Source organism: Ambystoma mexicanum, chromosome 6p, assembly GCF_040938575.1.
Source record: "Ambystoma mexicanum isolate Mex_15411 chromosome 6p, UKY_AmexF1_1, whole genome shotgun sequence".
NCBI classification, from domain to species: domain Eukaryota; kingdom Metazoa; phylum Chordata; class Amphibia; order Caudata; family Ambystomatidae; genus Ambystoma; species Ambystoma mexicanum.
The window spans coordinates 346,822,149-346,842,855 of record NC_090935.1 but is presented as its reverse complement, the minus strand read 5'-3'; the positions used below and the strand labels follow the sequence as shown (position 1 = coordinate 346,842,855).

Here is a 20,707-nt window from a genome sequence, read left to right as displayed (position 1 = left end):
ATAAATAAAGTAGATATTTGTGATACAACCTTTACAGGACAGTCCCTTTTATCATTGGGTAATAATTGTATTTTCGCTGTGTTGCAACTAACCAACGATCCATGACCTTTCGGAGATAACCCTGCCGTTCCATCCACGTTACCAAAATTGGACAAGGGGGTTTATAATTTGCTTGCCATTCAATCTATTTGGATCCCTTTTGGTGTATTAGAGCTGAATGATGATTTAGTAAACAGATATTCACCACTGCACCACTGGTACCCCGGAAGTTGATTCATCACAATATGGTAGAGAAATGGAGCTGGGTTCTTACACTTAAAATCCAACTCTATTCTCACTTCGAAAATAATGGCTACTCCTGTGACAGGTGTTGACCGCAGCTTGAAATGAGACATCACTTAATTGTTTTACACTTAGGAAGCTGACAGTCTGTAGGTTTATTGGCCTGCAAGACATGACTGATAGCACAGGCATCCATGCAGAGAGTTGTTCTGTTTTGTCTGTTTTTATAATTAAACGCAGATAGAAAACATTTTGATCTCTGCCTGTAAATAGTACAAACGGAAAAGCAGGAGCCTTCTTTATAATTGTGTTTTATACATCAGGTAACATTATTAGCTTTTAATGCTTAGATCCTAATTTTTCGCATTGAGGCTACAGCTCAGACCCTTCATCAGTGCTAAGGCACTGTTAAGGCATGGCAGGGGTGCACAATATCTATATCCTTATAGACTGAGGGAGGGGTCTTTATCACAAGATAATGACACACCACCAAGTCGGCTATGGCCATAAATTGGGGATGGGTAATTATCCCACGCGATAATTACTTCTCCCGAGGTCTATAAGGCTATTAACACATAGTGGTGGTAGCAATAGATGTTTTGGAGTTCTCGTGGTGACGTACACAATTTTACTTCATTTTTGGATAAAGTAAATAGGTAACTGAATTAGTAAAATAAATGTGGATTAATTTTGTATTATTTAAATAACAAAGTTGTCCTCATGAATTAAGTATTTTAATAGCAAACTTGTTTGACCTGAAACAGTTTTAACATGAGCATGCATGTGGTGCCATGTAAAAGTTAATGGTTTGTCTATGAGAAAAAGAAATCATTTCCCGTTTAGCTTTCTCCTTTCCTGTGTTGAATAGGATGTTGCAGCAAAAGTAATCGTTCTCTCAGAGAGGAACTGGCTTGTTGAATGAAATCTTGCATGAAAATTGCACTGTTGTTTCACTGCCTGCTTTTGAAGACAGAATGTTCAGAGTTAAGTCAATACCACTAGTTATTGACTGAACTCTAAACATTCTGATTGGCTAAGAGGAGGTCAATAACGATCTCCATGTGCACTCTGCTATTTTCTACCGGATCCTGTGTGCCATGTTTAGGAAGTCGACTTCAGGTGTTTTAGTATCACCACAGACGCTCCAAAAGAGGACCATTTTGCCAGAAGCACGAGGCGATATAATGTTTTCATTTTTTTCTGAGCGAGTACTAGATGAAGCAACAGACAACCTGATCAGAGGCCAATCACCAGATTCAATTAATGGCTTGTGTTACTTCAGTTACACTGAACTGGGTGCACAAGTGAACAGACTTTTCACAACCACACAGCTATTTTGTGTGGGGGTAACTTTAGTACTAAACAACTTAGTTAAAATAAATCTGTTTAAAAAGACGTTTTGCATTATATTAGAAGGCAAAATTTACATTTTAGTGAAACAGAATCCTGTTAATACTAATAATTAAGAACTGCATACGGTGTTCAAATAAGGAAGCCAGGTGAGGGACCTGTTAAAATCCTGAACTAGGTGAAAGTTAATTTAAAACCACTGAATCGCAGAACTATTGCTGATTTTAAAACTTAAAAAGTCGGAGATACAGGAAGATGTTCTCAAAAGAAACCAAAAGGATGCATTGTTGCACTACACGAGCAAATGTACATTTATCTAAACATTCTTTTTCTTGTGATCATCTTTGGTCATATTAACCGAAGTTTATACAAAAAATGTTTTCAACATTTAAAAATTCAAATATTTGGGTCCAATATGTTTTCCAAAGTAATTTTTAAAAGCCGTTTTTTTATCAACAGTATTTTTAAAAAGTACTTCATAAATGTAATTGTTCTGCAGTACAAAAGTATCAATTTCCTGAGAGCGAATTTGCAGGAATGGCATAACACCTGCTTATCTCCTTAAGTAGCCCTCAAAAGTTACCACAGTTCAGTCGGTTCGCAGCGAGCAGGAAATAATGGTTTCTTTCTTTCAGCCTTATTTGGCACAAATCTATTGGTGTAGAACACCGCAGCGACAAATTCCTGCAAATAAAAGACACTGTTGTCCTCCTTTGAACTGCTTTGAGCTGTACTATTCCTAAAGCTAATTGTCTTTTTACATTCTTTTCCACAGTCTTATCCCTATGAGAAAGTGCTAGAAATCCGCAGAGAGAATATTTCCCCGGCAGTGATGGCCACCTACAAGAAGCCAGTGCTCATTCACCAGGGACACATGCAGTGGCTATTTGATTCGGAGGGACGTCGTTACCTGGACCTCTTTGCTGGAATCGTCACTGTCAGTGTTGGTCATTGCCACCCGTAAGTGTCCATCGCAGTGACTGCCCAACATATGCATAGCAACAGCATCAGTACCTGTGTCTTGCCAATATCGCTGCTCACTAAAGCTTCCACCATTTTATGCTATAGCATTAATATGGTCTGTTAACTTGCATGTACTGTACTGCTTTACTGTATCATCTGTGCATTAGACCTGATGTTGGTATCCAATGCCCAGATTGTGAAACCCTCCACTGCTTTCCTTCGCTTTTGTTCCAGTCTCATTCTTGTTCGTTTCATCTTGTTGTTCGAGATATCACAGCCCCAGAGAAATGAAGTGAGTGCAGGACTGGATCGAACAATAGAAAGTGATTTGTTGGAAAGCCTGATTGGAAGTGTAGATAAGAGTACCGGAAGATGGTTGGTCTAGCTATTTAATTTACCTTGTTCAATGAAGGCACAGATCTCCCTGTATTCCTCTCTTGACTTCATGGCTCCCTCCACCCTCTTTTCTCTGTTCACTGCAAGTTCAAAAGGGCTAATGGAGAGAGAGAGAGAGAGAGAGAGAGAGAGAGAGAGAGAGAGAGAGAGAGAGAGAGAGAGAGAGAGAGATAGTGCAGCAGTCTCCTCCACCCTTATGTGTGAAAGTCCTGTGTGGGTATGCAAGCAAGAATCTTTTTTTTCTTGGTCAAATAATTGCAAACCAGGAGACCGTTAGGGGGCACGGCGCAAAATGTCCGTGGGTTAGAGGAGCTCCTGTATGCAGGAGGACGAAAACGCACAAAATGACTAAAAATGCAGGATAATCAATCCAGAAATGGGAAAGAAATGAAGCGCAACAGCCCAGGATCCAGACGAACCCAAGCGCAAGTAATTTAGCCTGTGAAATATCGAGAGGGCAGACTGCTACTGCTCCAGCCCGCCAAAAACATCCCCTCTGACAACGGTTGAGCGGGCTTGCGGCAGCGCCTCTATCCAGCAGGGCATGCAACCGCCGATGCAGTGAGACAGCCGGACCCTCAGTCCATCTGCTCGAAGGATCGGAGCTGTACTAAAGAGGGTCAATCCCCCCACAAGACTAAAAGCGCACCCCAACGAAGAAGGACCTGGTGGACGGACGGGGGTACGCGGCCTCGGACCCACAGCGGCAGGCCTGGTGTACGGGGGGCACCGGCCCATGCACCACATAGCAAGCATATCATCACACATCACCGGCTCCGGGGCGGACTGGACTGCATGGCGCACCCCCGGGAGAGCGGTGGGCCCCGGACCGAAGGCATCCCCCCGGGGCGCCAGTGGCCGAAGTGCAGGGAAGTCAGCAGATCTCTCAATCAAGTCAGCGGGCAGGGGGTGGCGCACCCGAATTGGGCCAGACACGCAGAGATGCTCCGGTAGCCCCACAGCAAAACACATTGCAGGGGAGCCCTACTATCATTATCACCCCCGCTCAGGGACGCGCCTCTATGCAAGAAAGACTCAGAAGGGCCATGATCTGCTCCCTCCTCGTGGCAACCGGACGCAAAGCCAGTTTACATATAAAGCCGACATTGGCCGCGGTCACCCGGATTGAACATCAAGCACAACACAGCGCTGGGAGAGGGCTAAAACATAGGGAACCAGCACCGTTGCCCGTGGCATAAGATTTCACGCACAAGCTCTGAAGTGGGAAGGCAAACCAAGAAGATTACGATAGACCACCTCGGCCTGCGGGGGAAGGGGAATCTGGCCACCCCACGGATAAAGAAAAAAAATAATAATAATAAAGACAGCTCAGCCCCAAGCACAAGGGTGGACACACAGTCATCAGCGCTGAGGCGCAAGAACGCTACTGAGTGCCACCACAGTAACCACAACCAGACTATCGAGCTTGGCACAAGGGGACCCAACCACCCCACAGACTGCACCACAAGCAGAAGGAGCGGGCAGTGCGCTTTGGGCTGCAGCTCTCGCACAGCGGGACCTACGCTATTCACATCCACTCCAGCCACCCCTGGGGGTCGATGAGGGCTGACCGGACAGATGTCCGCCAAGAGGCAACAAAGCATAGTGGACTCAGTAAACAATTAGGCCACTCAGCCACCCGCCAACCGCACACCAGCCTCACGGCATCCCCCAGACCACTGCCCCCTGACCAACAGACTATGGGCGCGCAGGGGCACACACCAGATAGGAGGAGACAGATACTCCCTCAGACCCGGGGGCCAGGAAGCTATCGCATCAGTCAAAAACTGCCACGCTCATCAGTAGCACCTCAGAACCTACAACAGCAAAGGGCCCCCCATCAAACAAAGCAGCAAGGCACCAATACCCGCCAACCAGGAAGGCGCCCCTCGGAGGACCAGGTGCAACCAACTGATCGGGCATGCAAAGAGGAGGCTGTGCCACCTCTCCTACTGAGCCAACTGACCCCGCTACACCTGCCTGCCAAGGAGATCCTCCCGGAACAAGGCGGAAATTGATGTCCAGTCGCAACTACAGACCATCCTCGCAGAAATAAAGATCATCAGACAAGGGACCCAGGAAATTAACAACACAGTGCTGGACATCAAACGCGACCTCTAGGAGGTACAAAGCCACCTAGCGGCTCAGGCTGAGCGCATTGCAGACAATGAGCAACGGATAAGCACAATAGAAGGCAACCAGGCAACAGCCGATATAGACCTGGATGGGGTCATCAAGGAGGTCCAGCGATTGGGTGAAAAAATTGATGATCAGGAAAATCGCTCCCACTGGAACAACCTGCGGATTGTGGGTCTGCCCGAGAATGCGAAAGGAGCATACCTAGAGACATACATACAAGGCTTCCTGCGCGACATCCTCAAAATTGAAAACCCACAAGAACTCAATCGCGAGGGTGCACAGGGCTCCAATCCCAAAACCGGCCCCAGAACAACACCCACGGATCATAACTATTTGCCTCCTCAATTTCCAGCACAAAATGACGATACTAAAGGCCTACAGGTTGACGAGTCCCATCAAAATAGGCTCAGCGGACATTTGCATATTTAAAGACTACTTGCAGAAGGTTTCAAGCAGACGCAAGGAGTTCAACCCGATCTTCGAAGTGTTGAAAGATCAGGACGTCCACCATTACCTGAAATTCCCAGCAACGTGGTGCGTCCAACACGACAAGCAATGGCATAGCTTTGAAGACCCAGAAACAGCTTGTCGCTTCCTACAACAGCGTGAAATAGTCACCACTGACTATCAACATCCATCTCCGAAGACCCAGCGCCCGAATTACTGCCCCCAACCCAGAAAGGTCTCAGTCCAGCAGGACATGGCACAAAAACAATCGACACTCGTTTGGCTGGGGACCGAAGCGCTGAAAATGTCAAGCCACAACAGCAGACCACGCAACAGCCCTGATTAGCAAACACTCATCTAAGCCCGATGAAGGGCCAGACCCGCAAACAACTTCTGGATCCATGCGGTAGACGCTTTGGACACTTCCTAAATAGACCAACAAGACTACACGATCATCACGCTACTGCAGACATCCCTGGCTACCAGAGTCAGGCGACTGCCTCGACAAGGGCACAAGGCGGCCACAAAGCACCCAAAGTCGGGTGTGGCACTAAGGGATGGGGGAAGCAGGTGGTATCAGCCCCCCCAAACTGAATGCTTTTGCACACGTTCCAATTGTTGGGTGTGGGCGAGGGGTTAGTCCTACCCAAAGTTTGCATCATGCAGTTTGTTTTAGCGTTGTTACTGGCTCAGGTTGGAGCCAGAGTGAGTTGCATGCTCTTAAGGCAAGGCAGTGACGGCCATACCAAGCAATGTGCACATACAATACAGCCCATTGGCGGTTTCAGTCAGTGAACTCCAGGACGCACAGACACACACATAGAGGTAATGGCCCTCAATATCAACCTAATATCCCTTCCTTACTACCAGCACCAAAACTGTCCCCACACTTTGCCATAGAGCGTGCTCACCGTTCTCTGGTGCCTAAGCCCAGGCCTGGTGCGGCACTGTGCCCTATAATAGCTCCACTACTCAACTACTAGGATAGGTACGCAATAATGCATGCCGCCAGAGCGAAGGGTCACTTGATGCTGGGGTCCAACAGAATACATATGTATCCGGCCTTCCCAATCGCGGTCCAACAGGAGAGGAAGACCTTCATGGCTGTTAAGAAGCGACCTTGTGACCATGATTTAAAATATCCTATTCTATACCCAGCTAAACTGCGCATCGAACATGGTGGCAAAGTATACTTCTTTACTTTACCAGAGGAGGATATGAAGTTTCTGGATGAACAATCGAATGGTTGAGATATATCGGCAGTCTCCCTTGAACAGTGAGTTGCGTGAGCTATCCGTTGCCCATTGCTAGAAAAGAGGGGTGGCGTTTACAAGCAATACTATTTGATCCTGCTACTAGACGTATCAAGCACTGCCACTCAGTTTGACATTCACATCACTCCAGTATCACTTGGTTTCATAACAGTCACTGTTATTACACACTGAAAGTTTTTCCAGTATTACTGTATTTAGGTTGTGCTGAGACCCGCAGTCGCCTGTGCACAGTCCCCAATCCGAAGATGCAAGTTCTGTTGGGTTGGGGGGCATGGGGAGTCCATTCCTCTGATTGGGAGGGGGATGTGGGTGGAGGTAGGGTCTGGGGGTTTAAGTTACAAAATGCACTTGACATTTTTTCGTTATATCTATGTTCAGGTGGAGTAGCCTGGCAGTATACACATTAGGGAGCTTTCTTTCTGACAAGATATGTGACATGCATAGTAGATTGCTGGGATGTGGTGGATAACATTCGGTGTACAAGCTGGGATGTGAGGGGACTGGGGACCCCAATTAAAATGAGGAAATTACAATTGTATGTAAAGCGGCATAAAGCTCACATTTTGTTTATTCAGGAAGCACACACGACCAATGCTAGCTGCGCTTGGTTCGTCAAAAGCTGGGAGGCGCAAAGGTACTACACTTCGTATTCTACACAGAGTAGGGTGATGAAACTGATTCATAAATCAATACACTATTTGTATAAAAAAGCGTACGTGGACCCTCTAAGGCAATATGTGCTGTTGCAAATGTGGATGACCCAGAGTTTTCTGTCGATGTAATGGGATTAGTGGCTCAATACCCGCTGGTGCCTGTCCTATGGGAGGGGGTTTCTAATACAATCTTAGATACAGATGTTGACAGATCCGGGAACAGACCTAGGCAGCTTACCAGGGCCATCCTAGCGTTACTGGGTGGCATGGCTGGGCTGAATGTTGTTGATGCCTGGAGACTAACCCGAATCTACATGCATATTCCTTTCACTCATCGGTATATGACTCCCACTCTCGAATAGATATGTGGCTGATATCTGACACACTGCTGGGGCAGGTCTGCAAAGTGGACATATTACCCAGAACCTTCACTGACCACTCCCTGACCACATTGACATCGACATTGGGCAACGCCACTGGGTCCCGACCCACGTGGAGATTCAAGTCTCAGGCACTACTGGATTCTGGATGTAGAACGGACCTACAGAGACAGGTTAAGCTATACATCGAGGAGAATACTGACTCAGCAGACTCCCGCGCTACATTGTAGGAAGCTTTCAAGGCATATATCCGTGGTATTGCTATGGCCATGGAGATGGGGGTTTTGAAAGCGATACGACGTAGTATCAGAGATAGTGAGGCCACGCTGCACCGACTGGAGCAACTGTACGCTACCTTTTCCCAACCTGCGGTTCTGGGAAATATTAAGATCGAATTGGACTACTTTAGGACACACTCTGATGGGAAGTTGAAATTCTTTGAGACCCCGAGAGCAGCGCAGAAAAGTATGGGGAGGGAGAACGCCCGGCTGGGCTCTTAGCCAGGGTAATCCGGCAGGCGAAGGACAGCCGCCACATACCTTACATGCAGGGTTACTGAGGGGGACTCGTACACACAGCACCATCGATCAATCAGGTATTTCACATTTTCTATGCGAAGCTGTATCCAAATGATGATGTGGACCTCCCCTCAGATATAGTCCTTCCTTAGTGCGCTCCCCTCAATTGAATTATCTAACAAGGTCAGGGAGGCACCTGATCTGCCTTGACGGCAGAAGAAATCTCCCATGCTATAGATGCCCTCCCTAACGGGAAGGCCCTGGACCAGATGGCCTATCAATAGTTTTATAAGCAGTTCAGACCATATCTGTTTCCCAGACTCTCTGAGATGTGGGAAGAGGCGCATGCCTGGGGGTTACTCCCACCTACATTGAGGGAGGCAGTGATAATGGTATTATTGTAACCTAATAAACTGGCTGAGCAGTACAGGTCATACAGGATCCTATCGCTGATCAACTCAGATGTGAAAATATTTGCCAAAGTTATCGCTGCCAGACTGGCACCCTACATGAGGTCTATAATCCACCCAGATCAATCGGCTTCATTCCTGGGCGGTCCACAGCGCTCAACCTGTGACGCCTCTTTAATGTCCTCTCTCAGATCGACCCTAATGTCATGGCAGTGGCTCTTGATATCCAAAAGGCCTTTGATTCAGTGTCATGGAGGTTTATGTGGGCGGTGCTCTGTAAATGCAACTTTGGGCCGAGGATTCTGCCATGGATTCAATTGCTATACTCTTCTCCCTTAGCTAGAGTCAGTACCAATGGGATGCTTTCACCCCCCATCAATATTGCCAGACGGACCAGACAAGGTTGCCCTTTATCGCCCCTGCTGTTCGCCACAGTGATCGAGCCATTGGCAGACCTGATCCGCCGCAGAAACATTCATAGGGGGGATCAGAATATCGGGGGAAGCAAGGCCATATAATTAATAATGCTAATGACGCAATACTTTACGGCCAGAATCCCCAAACGCACTTGGCTCCGATAATGTACGATGTGAGGACCTTTGGTGAAATGTCAGGTCTGTGTGTTAATCGTGCCAAATCAGAACTATTCCCACTGACAGATGCAACAACTGCACCACAAGACCTATTGGGTTTGCTTGGTCGTCCACAGAGATGAAATATCTGGGAGTGGTGGTGGCCCGGAGCTCCTGTATGCTGATGGAACGTAAATATGCAGTATATGCGTCACAGCTTGCCAAAAAGCTTCGGAAATGGTCACGGCTGCCACTCACCCTGGCAGGAAAGGTAGCACTATTTAAAATGGTTATCCTTCCGAAGCGTTTGTATTATTTTCAGAATATAAACTAGTGGCCGGGCGGAATATACTTCAAAGAACTAGGTGCAGAGGTTGATGCTTTTTTGTGGCATGCAGGGGCTGTCCATCTCAAATGGAGCATACTATCTCAACCATACTCACAAGGGGGCCTTGCAGCCCCGAACTTTGAAAAATACTGGATTGCGGCTCAGGCGCATTATGCGTCCTACTGGTACATCTCATCCACACGTTAAGATCGAATGGCACGCAGAGGCGCCCCAAAACATTGGTTCATTGATACTTGTTAGGCAGAATCCTGTGCAGTTCCCGTAGGGAGCACTACAGCAGATTAAGACTACAGGTATGAGTAATAAAATCCCCTTTGGTATCAGTCTGTACCACAAATATTAAGTTGGTAGCTGTGGCTAAGCAGTCAGACTTATCTCAAGAGCGAGATAGATGAGCAGTACTCAGGGTTTACACAATAGGGCTACGGTACTATGGCACAAGGAAACACTGACCAAAGCTTTGTATTAAAAAGAATATATATATATATATTTATTTTACACACTTCTAGTTCAACACATAAATCACAGTTCTAAAAGCAAGTTAAAATCAGTCAGAAAAAGTATACACAACTCCCTAGTTAAATTGTAGATAAGTTTGAGCAAGAGTGAAAACTGAGCAAAACGGCACAGTGAAAACCAAACTCAAATGGCACTCTATCAATTTCTCACAAGGGAGGGAAAGAACAAGTTATACAGGAACATACTCTTAGACACCTTAGCAACACTTCCCAATAAGATTGTGAACAAGTTTAGGCAAGGCAGTACTTTAGCATGTATAATACTGAGGTGAGGACCGAGCAAAATGGCACTTCACAAGTTTAAAAAGTGGGAAGGAAAAGGTGGTTATGAGAGTTAGGTGCACCAACACATTTCTAGGGGAGAAGCAATCTAGAGAAGGCAGTTGTAACAGATTTTAGCCAGAGTCAATAGGCCTGTGCCAGAGTCAGTGGTACAGGGCAAAGAGCCCAGGAGCAAAAATGTTCTTGTAGCTGCAGTCAAGTCTTTGTTAAACGATTCGAAAAGGTGGTTGCAGAAGGTGAAAAATGAGGTTAGATAATAGGGGCGGCCAACCCAGCAGGTAGGTAGAGGATTTAAAACACCTATAGCGCTAAAACACAAAAAGGGAGGCCTGGCGGAACAAAGTACCTTAAAATGTAGAAGAGGCTCCTGCGGTGGCGGTTGTTCCTGGCAGTTCCTGTAGTTCGGGAGATCCAGCAGAGCAAGAGAGGCTCTCGTCGTGGAGGAAGGTCGAGTTACTGCACTGCCCAGGGATGAAACCAGCCGCGGTGCTGCCAAACGAAATAAAAGGTACGCTTCTTTAAATCGCGGTCCGGGTGGACGGGTGTCTGGCTATCCGGTCTCCGAGTGCAGGGCACTGGCGATTCGACCAAGACAAGCCTGGGAAGCGATTGGCAAACTGGTGTCATGACCCTCGCCCAAAACCCCCTCTGGCAAACCCATTGGCCAGGTGGAGTCAGGACGTGGGCCTCTAGAGCCTGGCATCCTCTTCAAAAGCCCTCATGGGGCCAGTCCTGGCGCCTATGGCACCAGGCTCATACACCATGAACAACAATGTGCTTGGGAACTACTTTATTGTATTGTCAGCCAACATGGCAGCATCCACATAGCTTGGTTCCTAAGAACCAAGGTATGCGGTCTAGTGTTTTGAGTGTGCCAGGCCTGGAACTACTTTCCCTGGTACTACTTTATCTGGGCTATATAAACCACACCCTGACTGCAGAACATGCTTCGTGTTACTTTGCAGCTTGCAACGTGACGCTCACCATGTCCAGCTATTCTTTCGAACCTCGGAGAAGCAGAACCTGCAAGGAGACAAAAGGAACATCATTAGCAGCAGCATCTTACCTGCAGTCTTCATCTTTAAACACTTGCAGCTACTGAAAACAGCTTCCTCGAATCTGCACGCCCCCCGGACAGAACGACCGGAAAGAGGAAGATAGAGACAACATTAAAGAAAGCTGTAGAGCCATTTACAAATTACAAACTGCTCAAAAGGCTTACCTGGCTGGTCGCCTCTCGGCTGGCACCACTCCGGACATTCCACTCGCGCTGAAGAACACTGCGACCTACTAGGAAGGGAAACACAGGTTAGCAAAGGCAAGACTTTGCAGTGCTGCGCATAGCGCTTACATACCGCATCATAGCGCTCTTAATGCGCCATCATTTACCAGCGGGGCTCAACCAAGCCAGTTCACCGCGCTGAAGCTCCGCATACCTAAGGGAGAAAAAAGACACATTTTAAACAAAGAAAGGCATGCAGGATAGCAACAAAACTAAAGAACAGCAATAAGACCTACCTGAACAATATGAAACGGGCCGGTGTCAGTGAAGTAACTGGACCGCACTCGCCCATGAAAGACAACGCACCCCTGCAAAGAAGGCAGGACGGAGAGCATGCCTAATTCTACCACAAGGTGAGGAGAGGGCGCCAGAGGGACTAAAAGCACACGGGTGGAGGGAGGATACTTACCCCAGTCGGTCAGTCTTCAACAGTCCTCCTGTATTTTCAGGCAGAACCTTCCCCGCAGACCACATCAGGGCAAAGCTGAGAAGCATACCAGCGAGTAAGCCAGCTGGGTGGCGTCCCTCTGGATACCAGGTGAGTGTAACAACTGGTTGGCCCCACCAGGTCAAGGGAAGAAGGCTCTTGCAGATGAAGATCTTCTCTCGTCGTGTGGAGAAAAGTGGTGAGACGCTGCAGCAGGGCTTCACCGGTGGTTCATTTGGCTTGTCTCCTCTTCTGCTTCTTAGTTCCAGTGGCGACGTCTTGCTTTTCCAGTCCTCAGGACCCTGCTTTAATGCAAAAAGATCCCCATTCATACAGCCTAGCTGTCACTCTCACAGTGGAGTGGTCATCCTGGCGGGAGACCCTCCATCCTATCAGGGCAGAGTGCGACATGGGTTGCTGAGGCAACATTGTCCTGGGGTCCTACTCCCCTCCCACACAATGGGTCCACTCCAGACTCAGTGGCGCCGAAAGGAGGGCTTCTTGGTAGAAGCCCGCTAAAAGGACGAACAAAGGATCCCCGACCTGGGTTAGGATCTAAGAGAAAGACACGAGGAAGAATTTATATAAACGTTTTGGCAAATAAAACCTACCGGAGTAAAGTTAATATAAAAATAAACCGGCTGTATGTTAGAGGCTGTCAGTAATTGTGATAGCCTCGAACAATGGGAAAATCCCATAGGGAAATATTTGCGGTTGAATATGTTTGGTAGTAACCACTGCCACCAGCCAGAAACATTTGAGCGAGGGATTGTACGGTACCCTCTCGAAAATTAACATAAGGGAAAAATTATTAACCCTTGCCAGTACCCCCAAAGTAAGATGGATTGTACTGGTTTTGTTCATAAGGATTGACTAGTCAAGTCAATGGGGACTTTACAAGCCCTGGGAGATAGTAGTTAGTCCCAGGGTATGGGGTCTATGTTTGGGGGTCGCTACAACACCCCTGTGTTACTACACGGAGGATGCTGTGTAACACATGTGTATAAAGATGGTTCCTATGAGGGTGAGAAAACCCTACAGACAATAAACACAAAACAATAGCCTAGAACACACATAGTAAACATGCCTAAGAGTGAGAACAAGAGTCTCACTCTTAGCAGGAGAAAAAAAAAACTTAAAATCCAGCAAAGCTGCTGGGGGACTCCATAGGTAAGGGAAATTAGCCATAGAATGAGAAATCTCTTTAACACTACTACCCCCACAGATCACAGATCCGTGTGTCTGTGTGTGACCCTGCCAGTGTGACTGCATATGCATCGAATAAATGGATTTCCAGTCGAAACTACGGACCATCCTCGCAGAAATGCAGATCATTGGACAACGGACCCAGGAAACTAACAACACAGTGCTGGACATCAAAGGCTACCTCCAGGACGTACAACGCCGCCTAGCGGCCCAGGCTGAGCAGATTGCAGACAATGAGCAATGGATAAGCACAATAAAAGACAACCAGGCAACAGCCCATACGGACCTGGATGGGATCATCAAGGAGGTCCAGCGATGTTGTGGGTCTGCCCGAGAATGCGAAGGGAGCATACCTAGAGACATACATCCAAGACTTCCAGCGGGATATCCTCAAAATTGAAAACCCATGAGAACTCAATCGAGAGTGTGCACAGGGCTCCAATCCCAAAACTGGCCCCAGAACAACACCCACGGATCATAACTATTCGCCTCCTCAATTTCCAGCACAAAATGATGATATTAAAGGCCTACAGGTTGACGAGTCCCATCAAAATAGGCTCAGCTGACATTTTCATATTTAAAAACGACTCGCAGGAGGTTTTAAGTAGACGCAAGGAGTTCAACTTTGAAAGATCAGGACGTCCACCATTACCTGAAATTCCCAGCAACATGGTGCGTCCAACACGACAAGCAATGGCATAGCTTTGAAGACCCAGAAACAGCTTGGCGGTTCCTACAACAGCGCAAAATAGTCACCACTGACTATGAACAACCATCTCTGGAGACACAGCGCCAGGATTACCGTCCCCAACCCAGAAAGGTCTCAGTCCAGCAGGAAATGGCACAAAAACAATCGATGCCCGTTTGGCTGGGGACCGAAGCGCTGAAAATGTCAAGCCACAACAGCGGACCACGCAACAGCCCTGATTAACAAGCACTCATCTAAGCCCGATGATGGGCCAGACCCGCAAACAACTTCTGGATCCATGCGGTAGACGCTTTGGACACTTCCTATATAGACCAACAAGACTACACGATCATCACGCTACTGCAGACGTCCACGGCTACCAGAGGCAGGCGGACAGGGGCACAAGGCGGCCACAAAGCACCCGAAGTCGGGTGTGGCATTAAGGGATGGGGGAAGTGGGTGGTACCTGCCCCCCCAAACTGAATGCTTTGCCACACGTTCCAATTGTTGGGTGTGGACGAGGGGTTAGTCCTACCCAACGTTTGCATCATGCAGTTTGTTTTAGAGTTGTTACTGGCTCATGTTGGTGCCAGAGTGAGTTGCATGCTCTTAAGGCGAGGCAGTGGCGGCCATACCAAGCAATATGCACATACAATACCGCCCAATGGCGGTGTCAATCAGTGAACGCCAGCACGCACAGACACACACATAGAGGTAATGGCCCTCATTATCAACCTAGTATTCCTTCCTTACTAGTAGCACCAAAACTGTCCCCACACTTTGTCATAGAGTGTGCTCACCGTTCTCTGGTGCCTAAGCCCAGGCCTGGTGCGCCACCACGCCCTGTAATAGCTCGCCTACTCAACTACTAGGATAGGTACGCAATACTACGTGCCTCCAGAGCCAAGGGTGAATTGCTTCTGGGGTCCAACAGGATACATATGTATCTGGACTTCCCAATCACGCTCCAACAGGATAGGAAGACCTTCATGGCTGTTAACAAGCGACCTTGTGACCAGGATTTAAAATATCCTATGCTATACCCAACTAAACTGCTCATCGAACATGGTGGCAAAGTATACTTCTTTACTTTACCGGAGGAGGCTATGAAGTTTCTGGACAAACACTCGAATGGTTGAGATATATCGGCAGTCTCCATTGAACAGTCAGTTGCGTGAGCTATCCGTTGCCCATTGCTAGACAAGAGGGGTGGTGTTTACAAGCAATGCCTTTTGATCCTGCTACTAGACGTATCAAGCACTGCCACTCAGTTTGACATTCACATCACTCCAGTATCACTTGGTTCCATAACAGTCACTGTTATTACACACTGAAAGGTTTTCCAGTATTAATGTTTAGGTTCTGCTGAGACCCGCAGTCGCCTGTGCACAGCTCCCAATCCGAAGATGCAAGTTCTGCTAGGTTGGGGGACATGGGGAGTCCATTCCTCTGATTGGGAGGGGGATGTGGGTGGAGGTCGGGTCTGGGGGTTTAAGTTACAAAATGCACTTGACATTTTTTCGTTATATCTATGTTCACATGGAGTAGCCTGGCAGTATACACATTAGGGAGCTTTCTTTCTGCCTGACAAGATACGTGAAATGCATAGTAGATTGCTGGGATGTGGTGGATAACATTCGGTGTACAAACTGGGATGTGAGGGGACTGGGGACCCCAATTAAAATGAGGAAATTACAATTGTATGTAAAGCGGCATAAAGCTCACATTTTGTTTATTCAGCAAGCACACGCAAGCGATGCTGGCTGCGCTCGGTTCGTCAAAAGCTGGGAGGCGCAAAGGTACTACACTTCGTATTCTACACAGAGTAGGGTGATGAAGCTGATTCATAAATCAATACACTATTTGCATAATAAAATGCACGTGGACCCTCTATGGCAATATGTGCTGTTGCAAATGTGGATGACGCAGAGTTTTCCATCGATGTAATGGGATTAGTGGCTCAATACCCGCTGGTGCCTGTCCTATGGGAGGGGGTTTCTAATACAATCTTAGATACAGATGTTGACAGATCGGGGAACAGACCTAGGCAGCTTACCAGGGCCATCCTAGCGTTACTGGGTGGCATGGCTGGGCTGTATGTTGTTGATGCCTGGAGACTAACCCGAATCTGCGTGCATATTCCTTTCACTCATCGGTATACGACTCCCACTCTCGAATAGATATGTGGCTGATATCTGACACACTGCTTGGGGCGGTCTGCGAAGTGGACATATTACCCAGAACCTTCACTGACCACTCCCTGACCACATTGACATTGTGCAACGCCACTGGGTCCCGACCCACGTGGAGATTCAAGTCTCGGGCACTACTGGATTCTGGATTTAGAACGGACCTAAGCTATACATCGAGGAGAATACTGGCTCAGTGGACTCCCACGCTACATTGTGGGAAGCTTTCAAGGCATATGTCCTTGGTATGGCTATGGCCACGGAGATGGGTGTTTCGAAAGCAATGCGATGTGGTATCAGAGAAAGTGAGGCCACGCTGCCCGACTGGAGCAACTGTTCCCAACCTGCGGTTCTGGGAAATATTAAGATCAAATTGGACAACTTTAGGACACACTCTGATGGGAATTTGAAATTCTTTGAGACCCCGAGAGCAGTGCGGAAAAGTATGGGGAGGGAGAACGCCCGGGTGGGCTCTTAGCCAGGGTCATCCGGCAGGTGAAGGACAGTCGCCACATACCTTACGTGAAGGGTTATTCAGGCGAACTCGTGCACAACGCACCATCGATCAATCAGGTATTTCACACTTTCTGTGCCAAGTTGTATGCAAATGATGATGTGGACCTCACCTCAGATAGAGTCCTTCCTTAGTGCGCTCCCCTCAATTGAATTATCTAACGAGGTCAGGAAGGCACCTGATCTGCTTTGACGGCAGAAGAAATCTCCCATGCTATAGATAGCCGGTCCATTGACATCTGAGGCGGCGAGTGTGCACCTAGTGTCTAGTGTAATGATAACTGCCTGACGGACCTGCATGCAACGTTAGCATTACTCTAGATTTAAATCGCCTAGCACTACAAGAGGCCTTGATATAGGACCAGGGTGACCGCTCTGCCTTACCCTACCACCTAAAGGGCTGTATGTCAATCCTCATTGTCTGTGCCCGCACGGCAGGCGAGAAGACATTGACCTGCCGCCATTGCAGTACCGTAGATCACTAGATTAGAAAACTTGATACCCTCGGAGCGCTCTTAACTTTGGACTGTAAACGCTGTACCAGCGCAGTATGACAAAAGGGAGCGCCAAAAACCAATGCTACATGAGCCAATACACCAAATCCACTTCCAAGCTGCCAGCGGATCGGCCTTAGCATGGAACCAGAAGCAATGCTGTTAGAACTCACCGAACCTCAACGCATGTTGGCGTGTATGCAGGAGAGATTCGCCAAGGTGCACAGCAAGCTTGACGACATGACAAGCACCATAGACTCAATCAAAGCTCACATTGATAAGAATGATCAACGTCTAGTGGAGGCTGAAACGAGAGCGGGCACAGTGGAAGATGATAAATCCACCATGAGAAACAAACTTGCCACACTCTCCAGGTGTGTACTCCAGGTGGAAAAAAAGAACGACGACTTGGAATCACGATCTCATCGCATTAACATTTGCATTACAGGAGTTCCCGAAAGCAATACTGAATCATGCTTGAAGCAGTGAATAGAGACCACCCTGCTGCCGCTTCTGCGGTACCAAACGTTATCGACACAGTTTGCAATTGAACGCGCACATAGATTCCTAGCTCCTAGACCCAGACCTGGGGCGCCTCCATGACCCATCATTGCCCATATTCTTAATTACTGAGACTGGGACACGATCCTCCGAGCAACACTTGAACAAGGTGATCTGATGTTGCGATCAAATACAATACACATCTTTCCTGATTTCTCAGTGGCCGTTCAGCAGGAGAGGAAATCTTTATTAGCGATCAAGAAACGACTATGCGACAATAATTTCAAATACGCTATGTTATTTCCCGCTAAGCTATGTGTGGAGTGGAACAAGACATTCTTTTTCACACTACCTGACAAAACCATTACATTTTTGGATGATACTCTACCGACCCCCTGAACCATAAGCACGATCCTCAGTGGCTGTCATTGCAAAGGTGACCCACTTTTCTCCAGCCTTACATCCCATGTAGTTCGCCTCTCATGAAAATGTTTTATACCTTGGTTGCTGACTTTACTTTGTCCCCTGTGATGCTGGGAATGGACACTCTCGTATCCACAGACCCACAGTTGATGGTGGGCGTGTCGCCCCTGGTGGGGGCAGTTATATAAGAAGTATGTGAACACTCATCCTTTTTTTCTGATTTAAGTCCTGAACCCGTGCACCAGTTTCCCCATGCAATGTTGCGTTAACAGTTTGGGAGTTTCTTGGGGGGTATCATCACCCTAGTTCCGGGGGTGGGGGGAGGAGATAGTTCAGATGGTTAAAACTGCACTTGGTGGGGGTGTGGCTTGGAGCCATGATCGTTGGATCAGCTCCATAAGAGCTCCCGGCTTACGCCACGCATCCGCCTGTAATGTTCCGGTGAAAGGCGACTTCCAGCTCATCCCGACGGTGTTCTTGATGGCTGAAGTGACCCTGCACAGATAGGTTTGGCCCCGGTCACTTTGCGGCACCTGTGGCCCAAGAAAAACTAAGACGGCGGCGGTGCCGGGGGGGGGGGCAGGAGCCTGCGATCAAAATGGCGGCCATCACCACAAGGCCTGCCCAACATCTACCGAGGTGCAAACAGCCCACTGCGAGGGGGAACAGCAGGCCTACTGCATGGAACACTGAAGCGGAGGAGAGCACCCGTCTCAAATAGATCCAGTCAAAAGTGCCCAGCTGAAACAATTAACCGGCACCATCATCCACCAGCAGGAGGCTGCCCCGAAACCGGCGCGGCACATGGGCACAGGGGTCACTGAGCCACCAAGCCTCAGTGCACCGGGCAAGCCATCAGCCACGGGACGGAGACACACTGAGTGCACCCCAGGAACGGGGCCCATCGGAGACGCACAGAAGTGTAGCTGGGGTGCCACCATCGTGAGGAAGCTGTACCCGTCTCACCCCACAGTGCCTTCAGGGAAACATACACTGAGCCAGCAAGGTGGGAGGCGGAGAATCAGGCAGCCTCAGACCGCAGCCTCAGACTGCAGCCGGGTGGTGCCCCCTCCCCGAAGCCCACAGAAGAAAGCAGCGGGTTGGGGGATCCCGACCCCCCCCCCCAACACCAAAACAGACAGCCAAAGATCCTGGGGCCCTCACCGCACAACACACTGCAGCCCGGTGAAGCACGTTGAGGCGGGCCACATCATTAGCCCCCGCTTCTGCACCTACCACTGGCCATGGATGAACAACGTGTCAAATACCAAAGATTCCCTGAAAGATACTTTGCTTCCTCCGGGCAAAAGAGAGGAGGAGTGGCGATCCTACTCAGCCAAGCAGCGATTCTGTCAAAGGTCACGGTCACTATCAAAGGGTAGGTTCTTGCTAATCAGGGGCCCCCTGGTTGAACTCCCAATAACTATCATAGCGATATATTGGCCAAATAAAGCCCAGAATCGATTCCTGCGCAAGACTCTCCCAGTGATAACGACATTCGCAGAAAGCAAACTGTTAATCGGAGGCGATTTCAACCTTTCCCCCGGACCCAACCATGGACAAAACCCTACCACCCACAGGAACAGAATTCTCGAAGGCACTGGGGCTCGCAGACTTTCTGAGAGAAATGGGTACCGTGGATGCCTGGAGGCTGGCGAATGATAAAGCTTGCGACTACACCTTCTTCTCGCATGTCCACAAGGGCCTCTCCAGAATAGACCTCGTACTCGTACCAAGTGAACTGCTCCCCTGCATCACGGACATCCACATAGGGCTAAGGGTAATCTCCGACCATACTCCAGTGATCGCGCAGCTCCAAACAGAGGGCCTACCAACACCAAGGCAAAGGACCTGGAAGCTGCAGGACTATCTCCTGGTGGACACAGCAGACAGCCAAGAGCTAGCAGAAGCCCTAACCAACTATTTCACGGAGAACTTAGGCAAAGGACCTTCGCAGGCTACGGTGTGGGACGCCATGAAACCGGTGATTAGAGGGGTAGCCATGAACTGCGCAGCAGCACACAAGCACAGACTCCAGCTCAAACTAGAAGAACTAGAGACGGAAGTGGCACAGAAAGAAGCAAACCACAAAAAGCGTCAATCGACAAGGTCATGGAATGAGATACGCAAAGCTAAAGTAATCCTGGAAATGCACCTGGCAGACCAAACAGCCCGAGCTCTAACATACACGAAGAAGCACTATTACCTGAACATCAACAAAGCCAACCATCTGCTCGCACACAAGCTCAGGAAAGTACACACCAGAAACAACATCATGGTCCTACGGGATCGAGATGGGATTCCTCGCTGCTTGGTACCCGAAAATCTAACCATCATGACCGAGCACCACCGAGACGTGATGTCAGGGAATCCCACAGAGGCGGCAGCACATGCCACCTACCTGCGAAAGGTCCCAAGACTGCCCCACCATCCGCAGATCGACGCCCTGGA

At 48.5% G+C, this 20,707-nt stretch overlaps 1 protein-coding gene across 1 annotated transcript in view; it reads left to right on the top strand.

Moving 5' to 3' along the window:
- Nucleotides 1-20,707, top strand: part of AGXT2 (alanine--glyoxylate aminotransferase 2) — a 988,366-nt gene that overhangs the window by 255,133 nt on the left and 712,526 nt on the right. The window contains exon 3 of the mRNA XM_069627115.1: nucleotides 2,408-2,592. Within this exon, the coding sequence (XP_069483216.1) occupies nucleotides 2,408-2,592 (185 nt within the window). The remainder of the gene's footprint in view (nucleotides 1-2,407; nucleotides 2,593-20,707) is intronic.